The sequence below is a fragment of the Oncorhynchus masou genome, chromosome 3 (assembly GCF_036934945.1).
Source record: "Oncorhynchus masou masou isolate Uvic2021 chromosome 3, UVic_Omas_1.1, whole genome shotgun sequence".
Taxonomy (NCBI): Eukaryota; Metazoa; Chordata; class Actinopteri; order Salmoniformes; family Salmonidae; genus Oncorhynchus; species Oncorhynchus masou.
Window position 1 is genome coordinate 21,383,214 of NC_088214.1, and position 23,440 is coordinate 21,406,653.

At 44.2% G+C, this 23,440-nt stretch overlaps 1 protein-coding gene across 5 annotated transcripts in view; it reads right to left on the reverse strand.

The window, feature by feature from the left end:
* LOC135512682 (dystrobrevin alpha-like) overlaps nucleotides 1–23,440 on the reverse strand; it is a 40,369-nt gene that overhangs the window by 13,370 nt on the left and 3,559 nt on the right. For all 5 annotated transcript variants that reach the window (XM_064934969.1, XM_064934960.1, XM_064934950.1 and 2 more), the window contains exons 2-13: nucleotides 21,247–21,314; nucleotides 20,840–20,920; nucleotides 20,179–20,392; nucleotides 17,999–18,084; nucleotides 17,292–17,446; nucleotides 16,963–17,068; nucleotides 16,357–16,523; nucleotides 15,859–15,983; nucleotides 14,564–14,647; nucleotides 1,154–1,241; nucleotides 632–726; nucleotides 172–285 (exon numbers count right to left, since the gene is read on the reverse strand). In XM_064934969.1, coding sequence (XP_064791041.1) covers nucleotides 172–285; nucleotides 632–726; nucleotides 1,154–1,241; nucleotides 14,564–14,647; nucleotides 15,859–15,983; nucleotides 16,357–16,523; nucleotides 16,963–17,068; nucleotides 17,292–17,446; nucleotides 17,999–18,084; nucleotides 20,179–20,392; nucleotides 20,840–20,920; nucleotides 21,247–21,313 — 1,382 coding nt within the window. In that variant the 5' untranslated portion in view covers nucleotide 21,314. The remainder of the gene's footprint in view (nucleotides 1–171; nucleotides 286–631; nucleotides 727–1,153; nucleotides 1,242–14,563; nucleotides 14,648–15,858; nucleotides 15,984–16,356; nucleotides 16,524–16,962; nucleotides 17,069–17,291; nucleotides 17,447–17,998; nucleotides 18,085–20,178; nucleotides 20,393–20,839; nucleotides 20,921–21,246; nucleotides 21,315–23,440) is intronic.

Sequence of the window (23,440 nt, forward strand, 5' to 3'; positions counted from 1 at the left end):
AGTTGTTGAATCTTGTTATGTTCATACAAATAAAAACACGTTAAGTTTGCTGAAAATAAACACAGTTGACAGTGAGAGGACGTTTCTTTGTTTGCTGAGTCTATATACACATTTAATTGTCCATTTAAATGGTCACAGATTGTTTTGTAGAAGAATTTGAGATGGGTCTACCTGAGAAGCCGTAACTCGGCCAGCAGAGTGGGGTTCTGTTGGGACGTGCATGTGGGAGGCTGTGAGGCCTGCTCGTGCTGCACTCTCAGACGCTGGATCTCCTGCAAGATCTCTCTGTGACACACACAAATACAGGCCAGCTGAAGCTAGTATGTCACATATGTAGGCTTTCTGAAGTAGTTTTGTTTGTGTGATTTAGATGGTGTGATGGATTACAGGGGGGTCTACCAGCTAGCTTGACGACATTAAGACTTGTGTTGCTTTTGTATTTTTCTGGTACTACCATGCAAACAGGGCTACAGCTCATTTGAATAACTATCAACCACAGTTTGTGTGGGAAGCACATTGAGTACCACATTAAATAATCTATCACATTCCTTTCATGTAGTTTGGCACGATGGCAGGGCTGGAAAGAAAAGGTGAACAGAGAGAGAAAAGCAAATCCAAAACCATCCCTGACCTGTTTTTGCTCTCTAGCTCAGCAATAAGCTGCCTCTGCTGCTTGTTGGCATCCAGAGAGAAAGAGATGTCGTTGGGGACCCTCTGCTGCTGTTGCTGTAAGACACATGACATAATCATTACACACAGGGACACATACCATTTTCATTACAAATGGGGACATTATGACATCATCATTACACACAGAGACATGACATTATCATTACACACAAAGATGTATGACACTATCAGTACGCACAGAGACATGACATTATCATTACACACAGAGACACATTACATTATCCACAGTACTGAGGTCATCTGGCTGATGTTATTTCCTTATACACTACTACATAGCAGTGACATAAGCAGCCACAGCGAACACTGATGGGTCAAGATTACAGGCACAAGCGCTTCCTGAATGGGTAACCTGACTACGGAAAACAGGCATTTGGAACAAATGTGTATTCGTGCTGGGCACATGTCAGGATGCTATTCATGGTATTTTCTCCCACTATGACCTCAGATGGCATGTGTGTCTCACCGCGGCGGCTGCGTCAGAGGCCAGTCTAGAAGCGTAGCGGGCGATGAGACTGTGCTCTTCCTCCTGGCGGGAACTGCTCTCCAGCAAACTAATCAACAGGTGGAGAGAGGAGGGGAGAGAGTCATCTGTCATCTGCATATTTACTGCAGTGAGGTAACTAGACACACAGACACAAAATATTGCTGCCAAATATAAAGAGTAGTTCTGCACTTACTTACATTACTGTACATCAATTTCAAATGATAATTGGAACAGTATCTGTATGATTGGTTAGTTAATTATAATGTATTTACATGCAAACTGGAGAGTAGTTTGTATTGACTCCCATGTCAATTGTTGATGCTATTTACAGATAAAACTATAAAAAGGTTCTCGGCTGCACATTTTTGGGCCAAAATTACAGCCATGTTGCTGAAGCCACGCACGCACGCACACACACGCACACACACTATAAGCACCAAGGAACAACATTCAGCTTATACAAATGCTAAGGAAAGTTACATGCAGTTGAATCAGTAAGTATTTTCCATCTGCAGAAAGATTTCTAAGATGATGCTCAAATCAAATCAAATCAAATTTTATTTGTCACATACACATGGTTAGCAGATGTTAATGCGAGTGTAGCGAAATGCTTGTGCTTCCAGTTCCGACAATGCAGTAATAACCAACAAGTAATCTAACTAACAATTCCAAAACAAATTTCTTATACACAGTGTAAGGGGATAAAGAATATGTACATAAAGATATGAATGAGTGATGGTGCAGAGCAGCATAGGCAAGATACAGTAGATGGTATCGAGTACAGTATATACATATGAGATGAGTATGTAAACAAAGTGGCATAGTTAAAGTGGCTAGTGATACATGTATTACATAAGGATGCAGTAGATGATATAGAGTACAGTATATACGTATACATATGAGAAGAATAATGTAGGGTATGTAAACATTATATTAGGTAGCATTGTTTAAAGTGGCTAGTGATATATTTTACATCCTTTCCCATCAATTCCCATTATTGAAGTGGCTGGAGTTGAGTCAGTGTGTTGGCAGCAGCCACTCAATGTTAGTGGTTGCTGTTTAACAGTCTGATGGCCTTGAGATAGAAGCTGTTTTTCAGTCTCTCGGTCCCAGCTTTGATGCACTTGTACTGACCTCGCCTTCTGGATGATAGCGGGGTGAACAGGCAGTGGCTCGGGTGGGTGTTGTCCTTGATGATCTTTGTGGCGCACGGTGTCCCCAGTGCGGGTGCATAGCCCGGTGCGGTACATACCAGCTCCGCGTATCGGCCGGGCTAGAATGGGCATCGAGCCAAGTGCCATGAAGCCAGCTCTACGCATCTGGTCTCCAGTGCGTCTGCTTGGGCCGGCTTACATGACACCAGCCTTGCGCATGGTGTCCCCGGTTCGCCTGCATAGCCCAGTGCGGGCTATTCCACCTCGCCGCACTGGCAGTGCGACCGGGACCATTCAACCGGGTAAGGTTGGGCAGGCTCGGTGCTCAAGAGCTCCAGTGTGCCTGCACGGTCCGGTCTATCCGGTACCACCTTCACGCACCAGCCCTCCGGTGGCAGCCTCCCGCACCAGGCTGTCTCTCCGTCTCATCCCTACAGGTGGTCCCGCCTGTCCAGCACTGCTGGAGCCTTCCTCCTCTCCAGCGCTTCCGGAGTCTCCCACCTGTTCAGCGCTGCCGGAGCCTTCCTCTCCAGCGTTGCCGGAGCTTCCCGTCTGCCCAGCGCCATCTGAGCTGCCAGTCTGCCCAGCGCCATCTGAGCTACCCGTCTGCCCAGCGCCGCCTGAGCCACCCGTCTGCCCAGCGCCGCCTGGGCCGCCCGTCTGCCCAAAACCGCCTGAGCCGCCCGTCTGCCCGGCGCCGCCAGTGCCGCCCGTCTGCCCAGCGCCGCCAGTGCCGCCAGCACGGACCCAAGCAGATCGCAACGGTTGACTACTCCTGGCTAACGTTTCTGTCTCTGAGCTAGCACCAACTAGCCTGGAGCTAGCCCATGCTAGACCCATCTCCCGGCTAACTCCTGGGCTACAATATCCGGACCCCTTCTACTGCCGGTACGGGGCATGGAACCCCGCCAATCCTCTACGACTGGAATACCGACATAATCTGACCGAGGATTCCAACAGGCCCCTCAGGCGCGACGCCCGCTGAAGGCCCATTCTGCAAACCTGCTAGGCCTGCTAGCTACCTAGAGCTACTTGGAACCCTCCTAACTCCACGACTGGTCTATCGATGTCACCGCACGATGAGGCAAAAACAGACTTACCCCCATCGCGATGTCCCCCAAAGGCCAACTTGCTAGCCACGGTCAACTAACTGCTTGCTTGCCTTCCCCGGTCTGCTAACTGCTGGCCCCTGCTAACTGCTTGCCTACTAACCCGGTCTGCTAACTGCTAGCTTGCCAGCCCCGGTCTGCTAACTGCTAGCTTGTTTAACCCCGGCCTACTAACTGTTAGAGTGTTAGCATCGGCCTGCTAACTGTCTGAATCGCCGTGTTCCCAGTCAGCCCAACCACTCACTGGACCGATATGTTCACCTGGCTACGCATGCCTCTCTCTAATATCAATATGCCTCGTCCATTACTGTCCTGGTTAGTGATTCCTGTCTTATTTCACTGTAGAGCCTCTAGCCCTGCTCAATATGCCTTAACCAACCATGTTGTTCCACCTCCTACATATGCGATGACATCACCTGGTTTAAACATCTCTAGAGACTATATCTCTCTCATCATTACTCAATGCCTAGGTTTGACTCTAATGTACTCACATCCTACCTTACCTTTGTTTGTACACTATGCCTTGAATCTATGCTATCGTGCCCAGAAACCTGCTCCTTTTACTCTCTGTTCCGAACGTGCTAGACGGCCAGTTCGTATAGCATTTAGCCGTACCCTTATCCTACTTCTCCTCTGTTCCACTGGTGATGTAGAGGTTAATCCAGGTCCTGCAGTGCCAAGCTCCACTCCCACTCCCCAGGTGCCTTCATTTGCATGTTAACATTAGAAGCCTACTCCCTAAGTTTGTTTTACTCACTGATTTAGCACACACTGCCAACCCGGATGTCTTAGCCGTGTCTGAATCCTGGCTTAGGAAAACCACCAAAAACCCTGAAATCTCCATCGCTAACTATAACATTTTTCGCCAAAATAGAACTGCCAAAGGGGGCGGTGTTGCAATCTACTGCAAAGATAGCCTGTCTGTATCCAAACAATTTGAGCTTCTACTTCTAAAAATTCCTCTTTCCATAAACAAGTCTCTCACTGTTTCCACTTGCTATAGACCTCCCTCTGCCCCCAGCTGTGCCCTCGATACCATATGTGAATTGATTGCCCCCATCTATCTTCTGAGCTCGTGCTACTAGGTGACCTAAACTGGTACATGCTTAACAACCCGGCCATCCTACAATCCAAGCTTGATGCCCTCAATCTCACACAAATGATCAATGAACCTACCAGGTACAACTCAAAATCCGTAAACACGGGCACCCTCATAGATGTCCTCCTAACTAACTTGCCCTCCAAATACACCTCTGCTGTTTTAAATCAAGATCTCAGCAATCACTGCCTCATTGCCTGCATCCGTAATGGGTCTGCAACCAAACGACCAACCCTCATCACTGTCAAACACTCCCTAAAACACTTCTGCGAGCAGGCCTTTCTAATTGACCTGGCCGGGATATCCTGGAATGACATTGACCTCATCCCGTCAGTAGATGATGCCTGGCTATTCTTTTAAAAGTGCCTTCCTCGCCATCTTAAATAAGCATGCCCCATTCAAGAAATTTAGAACTAGGAATAGATATAGTCCTTGGTTCACTCCAGACCTGTCTGCACTTGACCAGCACAAAAACATCCTGTGGCATTCTGCATTAGCATCGAATAGCCCCTGTGATATGCAACTTTTTAGGGAAGTTAGGAACAAATATACACAGGCAATTAGGAAAGCTAAGGCTAGCTTTATCAAACAGAAATTTGCATACTGTAGTACTAACTCAAAAAAGTTCTGGGACACTGTAAAGTCCATGGAGAATAAGAGCACCTCCTCCCAGCTGCCCACTGCTCTGAGGCTAGGAATCACTGTCACTACTGATAAATCCACTATAATTGAGAATTTCAATAAGCATTTCTCTACGGCTGGCCATGTCTTCCACCTGGCTACCCCTACCCCGGTCCACTGCCGGGCACGCTCCACAGCAACCTGCCAAAGCCCCCACCATTTCTCCCTTACCCAAATCCAGATAGCTGATGTTCTGAAAGAGCTGCAAAATCTGGACCCCTACAAATCAGCCATGCTAGACAATCTGGACCTTCTCTTTCTAAAATTATCTGCCAAAATTGTTGCAACCCCTATTACTAGCCTGTTCAACCTCTCTTTCATATCGTCTGAGATTCCCAAAGATTGGAGTGCAGCCGTATTCATCGACTTGGCCAAGGCTTTCGACTCTGTCAATCACCACATTCTTATTTGCAGACTCGACAGCCTTGGTTTCTCAAATGATTGCCTCGCCTGGTTCACCAACTACTTCTCTGATAGAGTTCAGTGTGTCAAATCGGAGGGCCTGTTGTCCGGACCTCTGGCAGTCTCTATGGGGGTGCCACAGGGTTCAATCCTCAGGCCGACTCTTCTCTGTATACATCAATGATGTTGCTCTTCTGCTGGTGATTCTCTGGTACACCTCTACGCAGACGACACCATTCTGTATACTTCTGGCCCCTCTTTGGACACTGTGTTAACTGACCTCCAGACGAGCTTCAATGCCATACAACTCTCCTTCCGTGGCCTCCAACTGCTCTTAAACGCAAGTAAAACTAAATGCATGCTATTCAACCGATCACTGCCCGCACCTGCTCGCCCATCCAGCATCACTACTCTGGGCAGCTCTGACTTAGAATACGTGGACAACTACAAATACCTAGGTGTCTGGTTGGACTGTAAACTCTCCTTCCAGACTCACATTAAGCATCTCCAATCCAAAATGAAATCGGAACAAAGCATCTTTCACTCATGCTGCCAAACATACCCTTGTAAAACTGATCATCCTATCGAACCTCGACTTCGGTGATGTTATCTATAAAATAGCCTCCAACACTCTACTCAACAAACTGGATGCAGTCTATCACAGTGCCTTCCATTTTGTCACCAAAACCCCATACACTACCCACCATTGCGACCTGTACACTCTAGTTGGTTGGCCCTCGGTTCATACTCATCGCAAAACCCACTGGCTACAGGTTATCTACAAGTCTCTGCTAGGTAAAGCCCCGCCTTATAAAATCTCTGAAGCTGGAGACACATTTCCCTCACTAGCTTTAAGCACCAGCTGTCAGAGCAGCACACAGATCACTACACCTGTACATAGCCCATCTGTAAACAGCCATCTATCTACTTACCTCACCCCATACAGTATTTATTTATCTTGCTCCCCAGTATATCTACATGCACATTCATCTTCTGCACATCTACCATTCCAGTGTTTAATTGCTATATTGTAATTACTTCGCCACCATGGCCTATTTATTGCCTTAACTCCCTTATCTTACCTCATTTGCACTCAGTGTATATAGACTTTTTGTTTCCTTTTGTTCTACTGTATTATTGACTGTTTTGTTTATTCCATGTGTAACTCTGTGTTGTTGTATGTGTAGAATTGCTATGCTTTATCTTGGCCAGGTCGCAGTTGCTAATGAGAACTTGTTCTCAACTAGCCCACCTGGTTAAATAAAGGTGGAATAAAAAAGTTTACAGCATTTATGGCTGCAAGTGTCTTGGGGTATGTCTCTATAAGCTTGGCATATCTAGCCACTGGGATTTTTGCCCATTCTTCAAGGCAAAACTGCTCCAGCTCCTTCAAGTTGGATGGGTTCGGCTGGTGTACAACAATCTTCAAGTCATACCACAGATTCTCGATTGGATTGAGGTCTGGGCTTTGACTAGGCCATTCCAAGACATTTAAATGTTTCCCCTTAAATCACTCAAGTGTTGCTTTCGCAGTATGTTTAGGGCCATTGTCGATCCGGTTAGACGTTTCCGGTGGTGCTGGGGATTCCCTGGATGGCTATTCACAATCCGACTATTTCGTGGAAACAGGGAACTCTCTAGGGGTGGTCTGATGAGTGTTCAGGCAGGTGTGTAGGGGTTTCCATCGGTGCGACAACGGTGGAGAGTCCAGACCAGGTTTTCACCGTGCTCATTCCCGCTGAGTATGCCGATTTGGCTATCGCTTTCAGTAAAAAGAAAGCAACCCAATTACCAACCCATCGACAGGGGGATTGCGTGATAAACCTCCAGGTAAACGCTGCACTTCCCAGGAGTCATGTGTATCCTTTATCCCAGGAGACGTTGGCTATGGAAACATATCACAGAGGCTCTGGGACAGGGATAGGGGTTTATTCGGTGGAGGCCCTCCATGTCACCCGTATCCTCGAGTTTCTTTTTGTGAAGAAAAAGGATGGTGGTTTGCGTCCGTGTATTGATTATCGAGGTCTAAATTCCATCACGGTGGGTTTTAGTTACCCACTACCTCTCATTGCTACGGCAGTGGAATCATTTCACGGAGCGCAGTTCTTCACGAAACTTGATCTCAGGAGTGCGTATAATCTGGTGCATATTCGGGGGGAGATGAGTGGAAAACTGCATTTAGCACTACATCTGGCCATTATGAGTACCTCGTCATGCCATACAGGTTAAAGAATGCTCCAGCTATCTTTCAATCTTTTGTGGATGAGATTCTCAGAGACCTGCACGGACAGGGTGTGATAGTGTATATTGATGATATTTTGATCTACTCCGCTACACGCACAGCACGTGTGTCTTTGGTGCGCAAGGTTCTTGGACAACTGCTGGAGCATGACCTGTATGTGAAGGCGGAGAAATGTGAGTTTTCCAAACAAGCCGTTTCCTTCCTGGGTTATCGCATTTCCAGCTCGGGGGTGGTAATGGAGGATGACCGCGTCAAGGCCGTGCGTAATTGGCCGACTCCAACCACGGTAAAGGAGGTGCAGCGGTTCTTATGGTTTGCCAATTGCTACCGGAGGTTTATCAGGGGTTTTGGTCAGGTAGCAGCTCCTATCACATCACTGCTGAAGGGGGGGACGGTGAGTTTGCAGTGGTCAGCAGAGGCGGACAGAGCTTTCCGTAGGTTGAAGGCGCTGTTCACTGAGGCCCGGTGTTGGCGCATCCGGACCCTTCATTGGCGTTCATAGTAGAGGTGGACGCATCCGAAGCTGGGGTTGGAGCAGTGCTCTCACAGCGCTCGGGTGTGCCACCGAAGCTCCGCCCCTGTGCTTTTTTTCCGAAGAAGCTCGGGCCAGCGGAGCGGAATTATGATGTGGGGGACAGGGAGTTGTTGGCTATGGTTAAGGCCCTGAAGGTGTGGAGACACTGGCTTGAGGGGGCTAAGCACCCTTTCCTTATCTGGACTGACCACCGTAACCTGGAGTATATCCGATCAGCTAGGAGACTGAATCCTCGTCAGGCAAGGTGGGCCATGTATTTCACCAGATTTCGTTTTACTATCTCGTCTCGACTAGGTTCCCTCAACACTAAGGCCGACGCGCTGTCCCGACTCTAGGACAGTGAGGACCGGTCCATCGATCCTACTCCCATCATTCCGGCGGCTAAGCTGGTGGCACCAGTAGTAAGGGAGGTGGACGCGGACATCGAGCGGGTGCTAAGGGAGGAACCTGCGCCTCCACAATGTCCGGAGGGTCGTAAGTACGTGCCGCTCGCTGTTCGTGATCAATTGATTCGATGGGCTCATAGTCTACCCTCGTCGGGTCACCCAGGTATTTCTAGGACAGTGCAAGGTCTTAGGAGGAAGTACTGGTGGCCCACCTTGGTGAGGGATGTACGATTCTATGTCTCCTCCTGTTCGGTGTGCACCCAGAGTAAGGCTCCTAGGCACCTGCCACGAGGGAAATTACAACCCCTCCCCGTTCCACAACGGCCGTGGACCCATCTATCGGTGGATTTTCTTACTGACCTTCCCCCCTCTCAGGAAAAACACTACGATCCTGGTCGTTGTGGATCGGTTCTCTAAGTCCTGCCGTCTTATTCCATTGCCCAGTCTCCCTACGGCCCTGCAGACTGCGGAAGCCCTTTTCACCCATGTCTTCCGGCATTACGGGGTGCCCGAGGATATAGTTTCTGATCGGTGACCCCAGTTTACCTCCCGTGTGTGGAGGGCATTTATGGAACGTCTGGGGGTCTCGGTCAGCCTGACCTCAGGGTATCACCCGGAGAGTAAAGGGCAGGTGGAGAGAGTGAACCAGGAGGTGGGTAGGTTTCTGCGGTCGTATTGCCAGGACCGGCCAGGGGAGTGGGCGAGATACATCCCCTGGGCAGAAATGGCCCAGAACTCACTAAGCCACTCCTTTACCAACATGTCACCATTTGAGTGTGTGTTGGGGTACCAGCTGGTCCTGGCACCATGGCATCAGAGCCAGACTGAGGCTCCTGCGGTGGAGGAGTGGGTGCAGTGCTCTAAGGAGACCTGGAGGTCCGTCCAGGAGTCATTAAGCCAAGCGAGTGGACGGCAGAAGAAGAGCACTGACCGTCACCGCAGTGAGGCCCCAGTGTTTGCACCAGGGGACAGGGTCTGGCTCTCGACCCGAAACCTGCCCCCCCGCTTGCCCTGCCGGAAGCTGGGTCCGCAGTGTGTAGGGCCATTTAAAGTCCTGAGAAGAATAAACAAGGTTTGTTATCGATTATTACTTCCTTCGTATTATCGTATTAACCCCTCGTTTCATGTGTCTCTTCTCAGGCCGGTGGTAGCTGGTCCCATGCAGGAAGGTGAGGTTCCGGAGGTCCCTCCGCCCCCTCTAGACATCGAGGGGTCCCCGGCGTACACGATACGAGCTATCCTGGACTCGAGACGCCGGGTGAAGGGCTTGTAGTACCTCGTTGACTGGGAGGGGTACGGTCCGGAGGAGAGGTGCTGGGTCCCGGTGGGGGATATTCTGGATCCAACTATGTTGAGAGAATTCCATCGCCTCCATCCGGATCAGCCGGCGCCGGCGGGGTACTGTCACGAATATTACCGAGGGTGACTCCCCTTCTGGTTCGGGTGGTGCTCGGCGCTCGTCGTCGCCGGTCTACTAGTTGCCACCGATCCATTGTTCTGTGTTCGTTTGGTTTTGTGTAATTGGTTTCACCTGTTTCTTGTTTGGTTGTTAGGGTGGGTTATTTAAGTTAGTTCAGCCCGCTTCTGTTTGTGCGGGCTTGTTATTCTGTATGTGTTAGAGTGGTTAGTGTTTTGCATTTTCGGGTTTTTTCGCTGTCCTTTTATTTTTTCACATGTGTTGTTAGCCTGATTTTGTTCTTGTGATTTTCTGGACATTAAAGCGTGTTTTTCCCGTATCCTTTGCTCTCTGCGCCTGACTCCACACCTATTCACTAATTTACCGTTACACGTGTTTGCTTATTTGTTTCTCAAAAAAGCAATGGCTTTTTTTCTGGCCACTTTTCTGTAAAGCCCAGCTCTGTGGAGTGTACAGCTTAAAGTGGTCCTATGGACAGATACTCCAATCTCCGCTGTAGACCTTTGCAGCTCCTTCAGGGTTATCTCTGGTCTCTTTTTTGCCTTGCTGATTAATGCCCTCCATGTCTGGTCCGTGAGTTTTGTTGGGCGGCCCTGTCTTGGAAGGTTTGTTGTGGTGCCATATTCTTTCCATATACTTTCCATTCTTTCCACTAATTATGTGACTTCTGAAAGTAATTGGTTGCACCTTCACGTTTTATTTTATTTTTTAAAACAAGTTATTTTTTTAAATTTCACCTCACCAATTTGGACTATTTTGTGTATGTTCATTACATGACATCCAAATTATAACCTACTTAAATTGCAGGTTGTAATGCAACAACATAGGAAAAACGCCAAGTGGAATGAATACTTTGGCAAGGCACTGTACTTCCTTTTATTCAGTTTGATGTGAGTAGTGTATGCAGTATTAAGGCTTGTAGCTAAATAAAGGGAGAACAGTGCCAGGGGTGTTGTAAATACTGTGTGAATACTGAAGCTTGTAGTTCCCCACTGTGTTTACTTTACAGACAGAGGAATGTACACTTATCATGACGTGGGGTTGTTTTGCATGAGATTCACATACAGCCCAATGAGAACATATTCATCAGCCAGTCTATTGGGCACATCAAGGCTGTAGTTTAACCTGGAACAGTGTCGGGTTTCAGAACACAAATGACACACATGATAAGAACAGGGAGGGGAAGAGAGTACTGGGCAAGGACAGGTCTGGAGAGAGCAATATGTCTTGTCTCCGTCATTGAATGAGTCAAAAGATGAAAACAAAGCTGTGTTATGCTATCCCTTTGGAATACATCTGTTGAATTCTCCTGTGAAACAATTACTATAGATATGAATGTGATACTGAACCTGTACTGCCTTTTCAAATAATCTACAGTACACAGACAGAAAAAATAGGCATTTATATCTTGTATCATAATCTCCTTATGGGAATTTGATCTAAATAGTCAGTGTTTGGGTTTTCAACAGTGAAAGTATTGTAAGTAAATGAATGTCAAAACTTTAATATGTCATTGGTTTGACATTTACAAAAATTCACAAGTAACCTATAGCTCCAAGATGCAAAGCCGAGTCATGCACGAACTAACACTCTGTCTAATAACGCTAATGATTTCAATAAGCATTTCAAGATTGAATGAGTGATTTTTGCTAAGTACTGTTTGCTTACTACACTCCCAAGACCAAAACCCAACATTGTCAACAGTCCTGAAATGCCAGAAGAAGAGAACACATGCCACCATTCAACCTCTACTAATCATCACATCCACACAAGGTACTATGGATCAGCATGATTAGGGCTGTGGCGGTCATGACATTTTGTCAGCCGGTGATTGTCAAGCAAATAACTGTCAGTCTCATGGTAATTGACCGTTAATTAACATAAACACATTTAGCATCTCCTGTCTTCCACGCATAGCCTACAAGCTACTGATGCTGACCTTTTGGAACATCTACATTTTTAACAGTAAAACAAAATCCATGTAATATAGCCTACACCATCACAATAAATATATTATTTATTTTAGAGAGGTCTAAAGAAACATCATATGAAGAAAATGTAGTTTGCCTGTGATAATAAATGATCACTCTTTGAGAATAACTTATCCAGACGGGAGATGCGCATCACTTCGTAGTGGCATCTTTTTTTCCTTTTGAAAAATATTCTCTTCTATTACATCAAGTTTTTTTTTTTACTATAAAATAGGTGTCTTGACTGTGATAAGGGCTCGGGAAATAAGAGTGTCTGCTAAATTAAAAAAGCAATGCTATGCCATTGCACGATTATAGGTTTCTACAAGCAAGAGCAACTGCTGAGGTTACTGCCTTTTTAAAGATTGTGTTCAACGATATAATATAACTAGTTGATATCAAGGATTCAATAAATATATCTTAAATGGCAATTGCTTTTTTATTGACTGAATATTTATGGAGCAATTTAGCAATAAGGATTTGATAGTTGTAATGGTCATGATAAATTTGGCTTCGACGATCTCTATTGGCTTAGGCCTTTATAGAGATAAATGCGGACATATTTCTTCCAGTGCAGGCCGTGAGTTCTAAAAATATATCATTTTTTAAATGTAAATACTTGAACAGTCAAACAATGTCAAATGCCCATCCCCAGAAGGTTCATATCTTTACAAACCTGGCTCTATGAACGGGGTCCTTGTTTAAACCAATGGAGCCTTTGTATCATCAAGGGCAGGTGCAGTTCCTATATGTAGAGATGGAGGACTCACTGACGCCAGAAAACTATGTGTGTAACTTCTCCTGTAACTTTGCTTGGTTCTACCTGGCTCGCTCAGTCAAATCAAATGTTATTGGTCACATACACATATTTAGCAGATTTTATTGCGGGTGTAGCAAAATGCTTGTGTTCCTAGCTCCAAAAGTGCAGTAATATCTAACAATTCACAACAATACACACAAATCTAAAGTGTGTGTGTGTGTGTGCGTGTATCTACCGTGTACTTATACTATTCCTGAGTCCAAAGCTGACATTACGAGCCAGCAAAATAAAATAACTTACAAGTATGTAAAAGGGACTGTAGTTGTATGTCAATCATTGTAAAAAATGACAGAGTGATTAAGTTAAGTACATGTTCAGTACACTGAAAACAGAAAAAAGGAAGTTGAGAGAGAGACTCAAAGCTAATATTAATGACTTGCAGCAGTTACTTTAACTCTCGCAGGTAATGTGGGAACGCCTATGAAAAGCATTGTATTAGATACTCTACCCTAATGAACGGTTAATGGTCTTTACTATGCATACACCATCTAGCATATTTCAGATATATCCTTGAGTATCACTTTGTAAACACATAGGAAATCAGAAGAGTGACTGATTCCACTGCAGTGTATGCTCTATAATGACTATGTCTGCATCTGAAGAAGCACCATATTCCCTACAATAGAGCACTTCTTTAGACCAGTCCTGGCCATGGTCAAAAGTAGTGCACTATATACTGTAGGGAATAGCATGCCATTTCGGGCTCAGCCTCAATCCATTTGAATTAGTTCACGTACGCATTTGAGCCACCTGTCACTCCCTGATCTGTTTCACCTGTCCTTGTGCTTGTCTCCACCCCTCCAGGTGTCACCCATCTCTCCCATTTATCTCTGGGTACTTATACCTGTGTTTTCTGTCTGTCTGTGCCAGTTCATCTTGTTTGTCAAGCTTACCGGCGTTTGTCCTGTCAGCTCCTGTCTTTCCCAGCCTATTTTTTTCTCGTCCTCATGGTTGTTGACCCTTGCCTGTCCTGACCCTGTACCCACCCGCCTGACCACTCTGCCTGTCCTGACCCTGTACCCACCCGCCTGACCGCTCTGCCTGTCCCTGAGCCTGCCTGCCGTCCTGTACCTTTGCTCCTACTCTGGATTATCGACCCTTGCCTGCCTTGACCTGTCGTTTGCCGGCCCCTGTTGTTACAATAAACATTATTACTTCACACAGTCTGCACTTGGTCTTACCTTGATCCCTGTTACCACCAAACCATTCTCCAAGGCAGCACGCCCGCTTGGGTCACTTACCCCCTTCCTTTCAACAGATCTGAAGCAGCCCTAGCCAATGTTATTTTCTGCTCAACTTCATTATTCGTGGTACTATAAGGCAGCTATTTACACCAGACAAAGGAGTGAGACAACACAAACCTCCACAAATTAGCTGCATATATCCAAAAATGTTTAGAAAAATAAAGATTGGTTAGTAGGATTCATACTGACGTGTGGATTTTAAGGGGGCTTAGAGGTGTTCATTTTCATGACAAATATGTACAGTTAGGTTACCTAACTTGATTCTGTCTTTGAAAATTCTGTATACCCGGCATTATTGCAGTCTTTCTGACTGATATATCAGACACTCACTTCTTAGTGGAGTAAGGGTTCCCTGACGTGGGCATGGAGTGGGAGAGCATGAAGTCATTGGTGCTATTCATTGGTCTGGGAGGCCTGTAGTGCAGGAGACAAACATGATCGTGTTCAAACAGTCATCATCAAATGGAAGAGAAGCAACTGTCGCATAACTGTGTGTGTGTGCATCGAGATCTCAGAGGGCTGAAAGAGCATTGAATGGGGCTGGGGACTCGGAACACAATAGCTGCAGTTTTTGATTGTGACACATCACATAATGTGTGCGTGTGGATTTCCTCCTCACTCATCCGAAGGTCATTAACTCCTCATAGTCTTATTGTTTACATGACCTAAAAAGGTATTCACATGTGGCGCAAAGGAGGGACAGAATAATTGATGCAGAAACCTGTAGTGAACTGCACACAAGTTTGTTGTGCTAAAATTAAGGTGCCACATTGAGGAACTACAAGGCATAGTATATAAGGATTGACCCTGGAGGATCAACATGATCCGATTAAACAACAGACAAAAGAATATGGCACTAGCTACTAGTAATATAATACACTACCTTCTATAGTACTTGATCTAATTAAAAGGAATAGCAGCATATTCTACATATTCTAGCAAGTATTCAAAGCAAACTTACCAAGTGTCTCTATTTTGCAGCAAGAAAAGAACAAAGAGAAGTTACAATCACCAATGCATGCACTACAACGGCCACAGTGAGTGGTACAACTGAATTCACTTTCACATGAAAATAATCTACGTAGCTGTCAAAATCAACATTTGTCTCAGATTCTCAGCCCTTAGAATGCATTGCCACTCTTTTCCACACTACAGCTTAGACATTTGACTAGGGTTGCTAAATTTTGGGAACTTTCAATAAATTCCCTGGTTTTCCAGAAATCCTGGTTGGAGGGTTACATTTCCTGCTTATTCTCTCCTGATTCCGGGTATCTTCCAACAGGTATTTCGGGAAAACCAGGACATTTATTGAAAGTTCCCGGAATATAGCAACCCTACATATGACTTGGTTTAGCTGTTAAGGGTTGGAAAAAGTAATGCATCAAATATATACTGTAGCACTACAAGACCGTGGCTTCATATTGTCATTGTTCATTTCCAGAACACACAAAGAAAAATGGAGCAAAGATGAAACATCTGTTTTTACCAATTGTGGTTATTACTTTGGGGATACAGGGCTGTAGTATGGGATTATGGGATGGATCTGAAATTGACAGGAATTTAATAGGATGACTGTGGTCTTGAATACAAGTGATACCGTATGAATAGAATAGCTCCATACTTACACAATGTGGGCTAGGTTCAGAGGTTTTTCTGGCATGTCAGGAAACATGGGGTGTAAAGGTTCTCTGCTAGATGCACAGCTCAGTGATTTGCTGAGAGCATTAGATAACTTCTTAGCAGGCGATTTCTGGGAGAAACACAAACATACGCTAGGTATGATTTCAGAGGGTAAGAAGAGGTACTTAAAACAGAGTAATTACTTTCAAAAGATCATATAGGATTAGATGCCTCTGACCAAAATGTCACAGCACATACAGTACAATCCATATATAAAATGCATTTCTCCACTGCCTATCCATATCATTTAAATGTATCTGTCCACATGTAGAACATCAGAGATCAAGGGAAATACACTGCATGTAATATTCCTTGCCACAGGTGAGGGAATCAAATCACACTTTCATCATCCATCCCTATAGCACTGTAATGTGTTGGGTGAAGCTGAGCAGAAATCGCTGGCTGGCGTCCCCCTCCTCTCCCCACCCCGTCACCCTCCTTACCCATGATGTGTACTCCTTCATTTGGTGCTGGTTGCTATGGGAACCACTGGCATGCCCCCTCCAGAAGCAGTCCTGACAGAGCTGGTAATTATGACATTGTTGGCAGCGGTAGCGGAAGCCCATTATACTCTCACTGTGGCAGTAGGAGCACTCGACCGGGTGAAACACTGCAGGGGCGGAGGGGGCAAGGTGGGGGGGCACACACACCAACATGTGCATTCAAGTCCACATACACACACAGGCGTACATATACACACACACCCCAAACGTTGTTAATACAAACACAAATTGGTTTGCAACTGATATCTTTATATAAGACAACAGCACTGGGATGTTTTGCAGGTCTCTCAGACAGCGTTCTTCAAATAAAGGAGTGTGTTCTGTGAACATCAGTGTGTGTGTGAGACTAATGACTAATTTTGTACCTTGTCAATCACGAGGGATTGGGCAGGGTGATGTGATGGTGGAAGGGTGTGTATGTGTGTGTGTGTGTTTGCGCAAGTGTGTCTACTATGTGGTGACTCAATGTGATGGTGTGAGACAAAATTCATACCCAGTGCTACCCAGGAACGTGTTAAATATGCCGTGGTGGCGGTGATGGCTCACCATTCTCCACATTAGCCAAGCGATGCATGAGTGGTAACCACACCAGACACTGAGGAGGAGGATCTGACATCATCGTGTCCAGGAATGTGTTGAGGGAGACCTTTTTCTGTCGACATGCAGTAGAGAGGACAGAGTTACACATCACATACAGGTTATGCATATGGGGTAGCTAGTACTACAAATAAAATATAGTTTTATAAAGGATGTTTTATGCACAATTACAACATCCATCCAGTCTCTATACCTATAGTGTGTTATTCATTCATTCATTCATTCATTGACTTACTTGAAAATGTATGTTAATTTTCAGTGTAGATAGGGACTCTTACCTGCTGTGCAAAGCAGGTTCGTGTGGCTTGCTCAGTATAGCCAAAGGAAGGCCCCTCAAAAACAGTCATTGGCAATTTGAGAACCTCCCTCAGAAACTGGTCGAATTGGGAGTACACCATTATGCCACCAGGGTCTGATATCTGTGAAAAAATATCTGTGAAGAAAATGGGAGGGGAGGCATTACTGAAAAATATATATAAATAATTTATCAAATTAATTGTCAGCTGTCACCATTGTTAGCTAATTGCAGCATTAGACAGTGCAATCATGCTGTGTATTGCATTTACAAAGAACAAAAACAAATTAAAGCTGTGTAGCAATACATAGTAATTACCACAAAACATAAGCTAAAATACCCTAACCTTCCATTTACTTTCCCCATGAGTTGCTGCGGCTGTCTGATGCACTAGATTTGGTGGATTATGTAATAAACCCTATCCTTCAGATTATAAATAATGACTTCTCCCAGCCGTGGAGAGTTAAGGGCCACTGTTCTCTTTTTCATCTAGGAACAATAGTGCAGGCATACAGACTTCAAGGGAAATTCCTCAATAGAGAGAGACTTCACTGACTAAACACATTTTACATTGTTCAGGATAACTATTAATAAGTTAACAAAAAGCTAACATTGACAATTCATTCTCTGCAAATGGTTAATTCTCTCTCTAATGCATTATTCTTAACAAAGATGAACGGGTGAGCTTACATCTTAATTTATCCAAAATCTTTCCTCCGCAGATGGTTGCTAGGGCCATCTTCACAACAAAGACAGACATTTTTCCGAGGCCTTCCCTAAAAGAGGAAATGTGTTTAGTATTTGTGTACTTGTATAATTTGAACAGGTCAAGAATATACAGTTTAAGAATAATACTTGCAATGATTTAAACACTTTAACATTAAAAGGATACTCCAGAGTCAGATGAACTCGTCAATACCATTTTTATGTCCCTGCGTGCAGTTTGGAGGAAGCTGCTAACTAGTGTTAGCATAACTGCTAACTAGCGTTAGCATAACTGCTAACTACAATATATATACAAAAGTACATGGAAAACCCTTCAAATCAGTGGATTCAGCTATATCAGCCACACCTGTTGCTGACAGGTGTATAAAATTGAGCACACAGCCATGCAATATCTATAGACAAACATACTGAAGAGCGCAGTGACTTTCAACCTGGCACAGTATTAGGATTTTTAAAAATGTTTTTACTTATAAATCGTCTGTCCTCGATTCCAAACTTCCTCTGGAAGCAACATCAGCACAAGAACTGTTCGTCGAGAGGTTCATGAAATGGGTTTCCATAGCGGAGCACCCCACACAAGCCTAAGATCACCATGCGCAATGCCAAGTGAAGGGCTGGAGTGGTGTAAAGTTCACTGGAGCAGTGGAAACGCGCTCTATGAAGTGATGAATTACGCTTCACAATCTGACAGTCCGATGACAAATCTGGGATAGGCGGATGCCAGGAGAACGCTACCTGCCCCAATGCATAGTGCCAACTGTAACATTTGGTGGGAGGAGGAATACTGACCTGGGGTTGTTTTTCATGGTTTGGGCTAGGCCCCTTAGTTCCAGTGAAGGGAAATCTTAATGCTACAGCATAAAATTATATTCTAGATGATTCTGTGCTTCCAACTTTGTGGCAACAGTTTGGGAAAGGCCCTTTCCTGTTTCAGCATGACAATGCCCCCGTGCACAAAGCGATGTCCATACAGAAATGGTTTGTCGAGATCGGTGTGGAAGAACTTGACTGACCTGCACAGAGCCCTGACCTCAACCTCATCGAATACCTTTGGGATGAATTGGAATGCCGATTGCGAGCCAGGCCTAATCACCCAACATCAGTGCCTGACCTCACTAATGCTCTTGTGGCTAAATGGAAGCAAGTCTCTACAGCAATGTTCCAACATCTAGTGGAAAGCCTTCCCAGAAGAGTGGAGGCTGTTATAGCAGCAAAGGGGGGACCAACTCCATATTAATTCCCATAATTTTGGAATGAGACATTCGACGAGCTTGTGTCCACAAACGTTTGGTCATGTAGTGTAGCATTAGAGAAATGACTGGATGTCTATGGTAACTGCTAGCATGCTAGTAAATACCATAGAATTCCAGTCATTGCACTAACCGTAGTTAGCATTTGTTCACAAAACTATGTTTAACTTCCTTCATACTGGATTCAGAAACCTAAAAATAGTATCCATGAGTTCATCTGACTCTGGGGAAGTAAATAAAATCCTTAGTATCCCTTTAAGTTGCTCTTATACCTGTGCAACTTGCCTGAAACGGCAGGTAGCCTAGTGGTTAGAGTGTTGGGCCGGTAACCGAAAGGTTGCTACATCAAATCCCTGAGCTGACAAGGTAAAAATCTGTCATTCTGCCCCTGACCAAGGCAGTTAACCCACTGTTCCTAGGCTGTAAATAAGAATTTGTTCTTAACTGACTTGCCTAGTTAAATAAATTAAAAATAACGCTTAAAACAAGCAAAAAGTGCCCAATTGCATTTATCTTCACTATGTCATTTTTACTGTTTACTTTCTCTTGTCTTTCATCAGAAGTAAAGATGAATCAAGGGCACAAGAACATTGTGAGCATCGTTATAACAACATTCAGTCTGGACTTCCAAACTCCCATGAAAGACCTTGTGTACTGTGGACAGATTTATCACCTATCAACACTTCCCTTCAATTAAATGACACACACACACAAACACACACACACACACACACACACACACACACACACACACACACACACACACACACACACACACACACACACACACACACACACACACACACACACACACACACACAAACAGAGAAAAAAACGTCCCATCATCATGCTCAGTGAACGTCCCACAGTAATGAGGTGATGGTGGATACTCACGGGTCATAGGCAGCCAGGAGAAAGTTGAGTAGCAGACTGATGGACTGTTCCACATTGATCTGGTGTGTGGTGGGCATGCGCTTGTTGAGCTGGTAGAAGATGGTCGATAGTATTGCTTCCAGGCGAGCCACAGTGAACTCTGTGTTGAGGTCCATGGTGTTCAGGCCGTTCTCTCTGAACGCCTCGATCACGTTCCAGATGTCCACCAAATGGACTGTAAAAGAACAGAATGGAATAGAATCCAATAGAAATGCATGTACACTGTTCTCTTTTAGCGGTCATTTTTTAGAGACAACTTTACAACTATTACTATCAAACACAGGATATCACACCATACTCACAACTATTACTATCAAACACAGGATATCACACCATACTCACAACTATTACTATCAAACACAGGATATCACACCATACTCACAACTATTACTATCAAACACAGGATATCACACCATACTCACGACCATTACTATCAAACACAGGATATCACACCATACTCACGACTATTACTATCAAACATAGGATATCACACCATACTCACGACCATTACTATCAAACACAGGATATCACACCATACTCACGACTATTACTATCAAACACAGGATATCACACCATACTCACGACTATTACTATCAAACACAGGATATCACACCATACTCACGATTGCATTTCTTCTGAACGAATCTGAGTTTGCAAGCAGTTCTATATGTGGACAATCTTATGGAATCCAACTCTTGTGCCCCTGTAGGAAAAATACATTAATTGTGAAAGGCAATATGAAAGACAGTATCACAGGAATGCTGCTAAGGATAGACTGTGCGGAGCTCTTGGGAGAAAAGTGTTGCTCATAGGCTATTCATGTGGACATTAACACTAGATGTCTGTTTCGTTTTCCGAATGAACGCTGTTCTTCTGTGTAGGCCTATACTGGATGCTAATGATATTAATATTTTATAGAATTAACCTAGTAAATGACTTGGTAAATGCCATTAATAACATTATTATGTATACTATAGTTATAATACTTGGAATGTGCGTCTCTCTTTAGAGATGGCCCTGGACACTTACGCATCTCTGCGAACAGTTGTCGTCTCTCCGCCATGATGTCGCCACTCCTCCCACAATCTTCAATCATTCTGATCAGAAGGAGAGGAAAACTGAGTGACTATTCATTAGTAATGACTTAGCAGGATTACACCACTGGATATGACAGTTTACTTTCTAATAGTGATACCTTTGTAATGGATGAATGTGTGCAGCAAAATATAGTGCTTCCCAGGTAATCATTTTGCCATTTGAATACATGAATGTAACACTACTAACTCAACAGCTTGTTAGTAGTTGTAGTATTATTCACATAGTAGTGCTACTGCTCAGCTGTAACTTCTATCATGTACTGTATGTCCTACGGTCCTACTGACTCGATGCATTTAGCAAGCCCTCAGTACAGAGTTAAACACACTATTCAACAAGCGCAACACTATCCCCTTGGCTATCACCACCATTACACTCTACATACTGTATCATCATCCACTTGATGTCACTATCCACACACTATTTTCTAAATTCACTTCATTGTCTGAATCTGAACAAGATACTGTATCAGTAGTTCCAAGAGGCCATCACTAAACATCATCTGTAAAATTATTGACACTTAGGGTCATTTTTTTTCATCAATGCTGAGCATTTTTTACCTCCTCACACTGCCCATCTTCACTTGAATAAATGGTGGCATGCATGACCAGTGTTTCCTCTATATTTATTTAAATTGTGGCAGCCACTCCAAAAAATATGATGTAAAATGTTTTCATTGTAAACTTAAATGACTAAAACTAAATATACTGTACAGTATGTAGAAAAGATAATGGAGCTATACATTTTAAATAAGGTAATCTTTGAGAACTAACAAAACTGTCCAGTGTTTCCAGGTTCCTATGAAATATGACCTATAATTACCTACAATATGAGTGAAATAGTTTTCCTTCCAAAAACTGGTAGCTAAGTATGTTAAAAAGCAGATGTTCTATTTCGGAATGGTATCGGTGTACCCCTACAACAGAATGGTGTGGGTGTACACCAACAACAGAATGGTGTGGGTGTACACCAACAACAGAATGGTGTGGGTGTACACCAACAACAGAATGGTATGGGTGTACCCCAACAACAGAATGGTATGGGTGTACCCCAACAACAGAATGGTATGGGTGTACCCCAACAACAGAATAGTATGGGTGTACCCCAACAACAGAATGGTGTGGGCATATACCAGTCATTAAAAATATGAATACAGTAGACCACTGATTGGCCAGCTCATTCTCCCCAAGACCACTGATTGGCCAGCTCATCTTTCTCAGTAGTATGACATCATATTCTATAGCCTTGGTCACACTGCAGGACTTAATGCTCAATTCCGTTTTGTTTTTCAAATCCATTTTGGAATATCGACTGTCCAAATGGCAAATTTACAAGTGGGAAATGGGATTTGTGTGTGTTCAGATAGCAGTTATTTGCTAACATGGCTACGCTAGTGGTGTAGGCGGATTGGTGGTGGTGCTCGTGCTTCCTATCACTCAGAAGTTCTGTAGCAAACTAAGGTGACAACAATGCCTGCCATGGACGTTTCCCATTTGCTTAGAATGTTCAAAATCAAAGTATAAGAACACTTTTAAAGCCTTAAAGGATAAGATGATCCAACTTTCAAAATGAGTTATTTTTGTCTAGCCACAGCAGTCAACTATCTAGCTAGGTAGCGGTTTAGCTTTCTAGCACATTAACTAATTTGTTTGAAAGCAATTTGTTAATTTTTTCTCGCCACAGCAGTCAACTATCTAGCTAGGTAGCGGTTTAGCTTTCTAGCACATTAACTAATTTCTATGTAAACAATGAACAAGCTAGTTAGCTACCACATGTTCTTGTCAAACTGTCAACAGAGTAACTAACAAGCAACAAGATATACCAAATAACACTGTAAAACCCAGTTTAGGGCAAATAAATCAGATTTGACCGTTCAGACACAAGCCGTATGGCCAGGAATCAAATGTGTATCTGATTTCAAAAGAACCTATGAAAGTGGTTTGAAATGTGGCTTGAAATACACAATTCCATGTGCTTTTTGGCTGTTCGGGAATGCAGGAAAAAGAACAGATTCAAGTGGGATATGCCAAAAAAAAATGATTTGATCCAATTCAAACTGCCATGTGAACAAGGCTTAAGAGAAAACAGCAAGCATTTTTTAAACGGTCTGTTTAAGATGCAAGTTTGA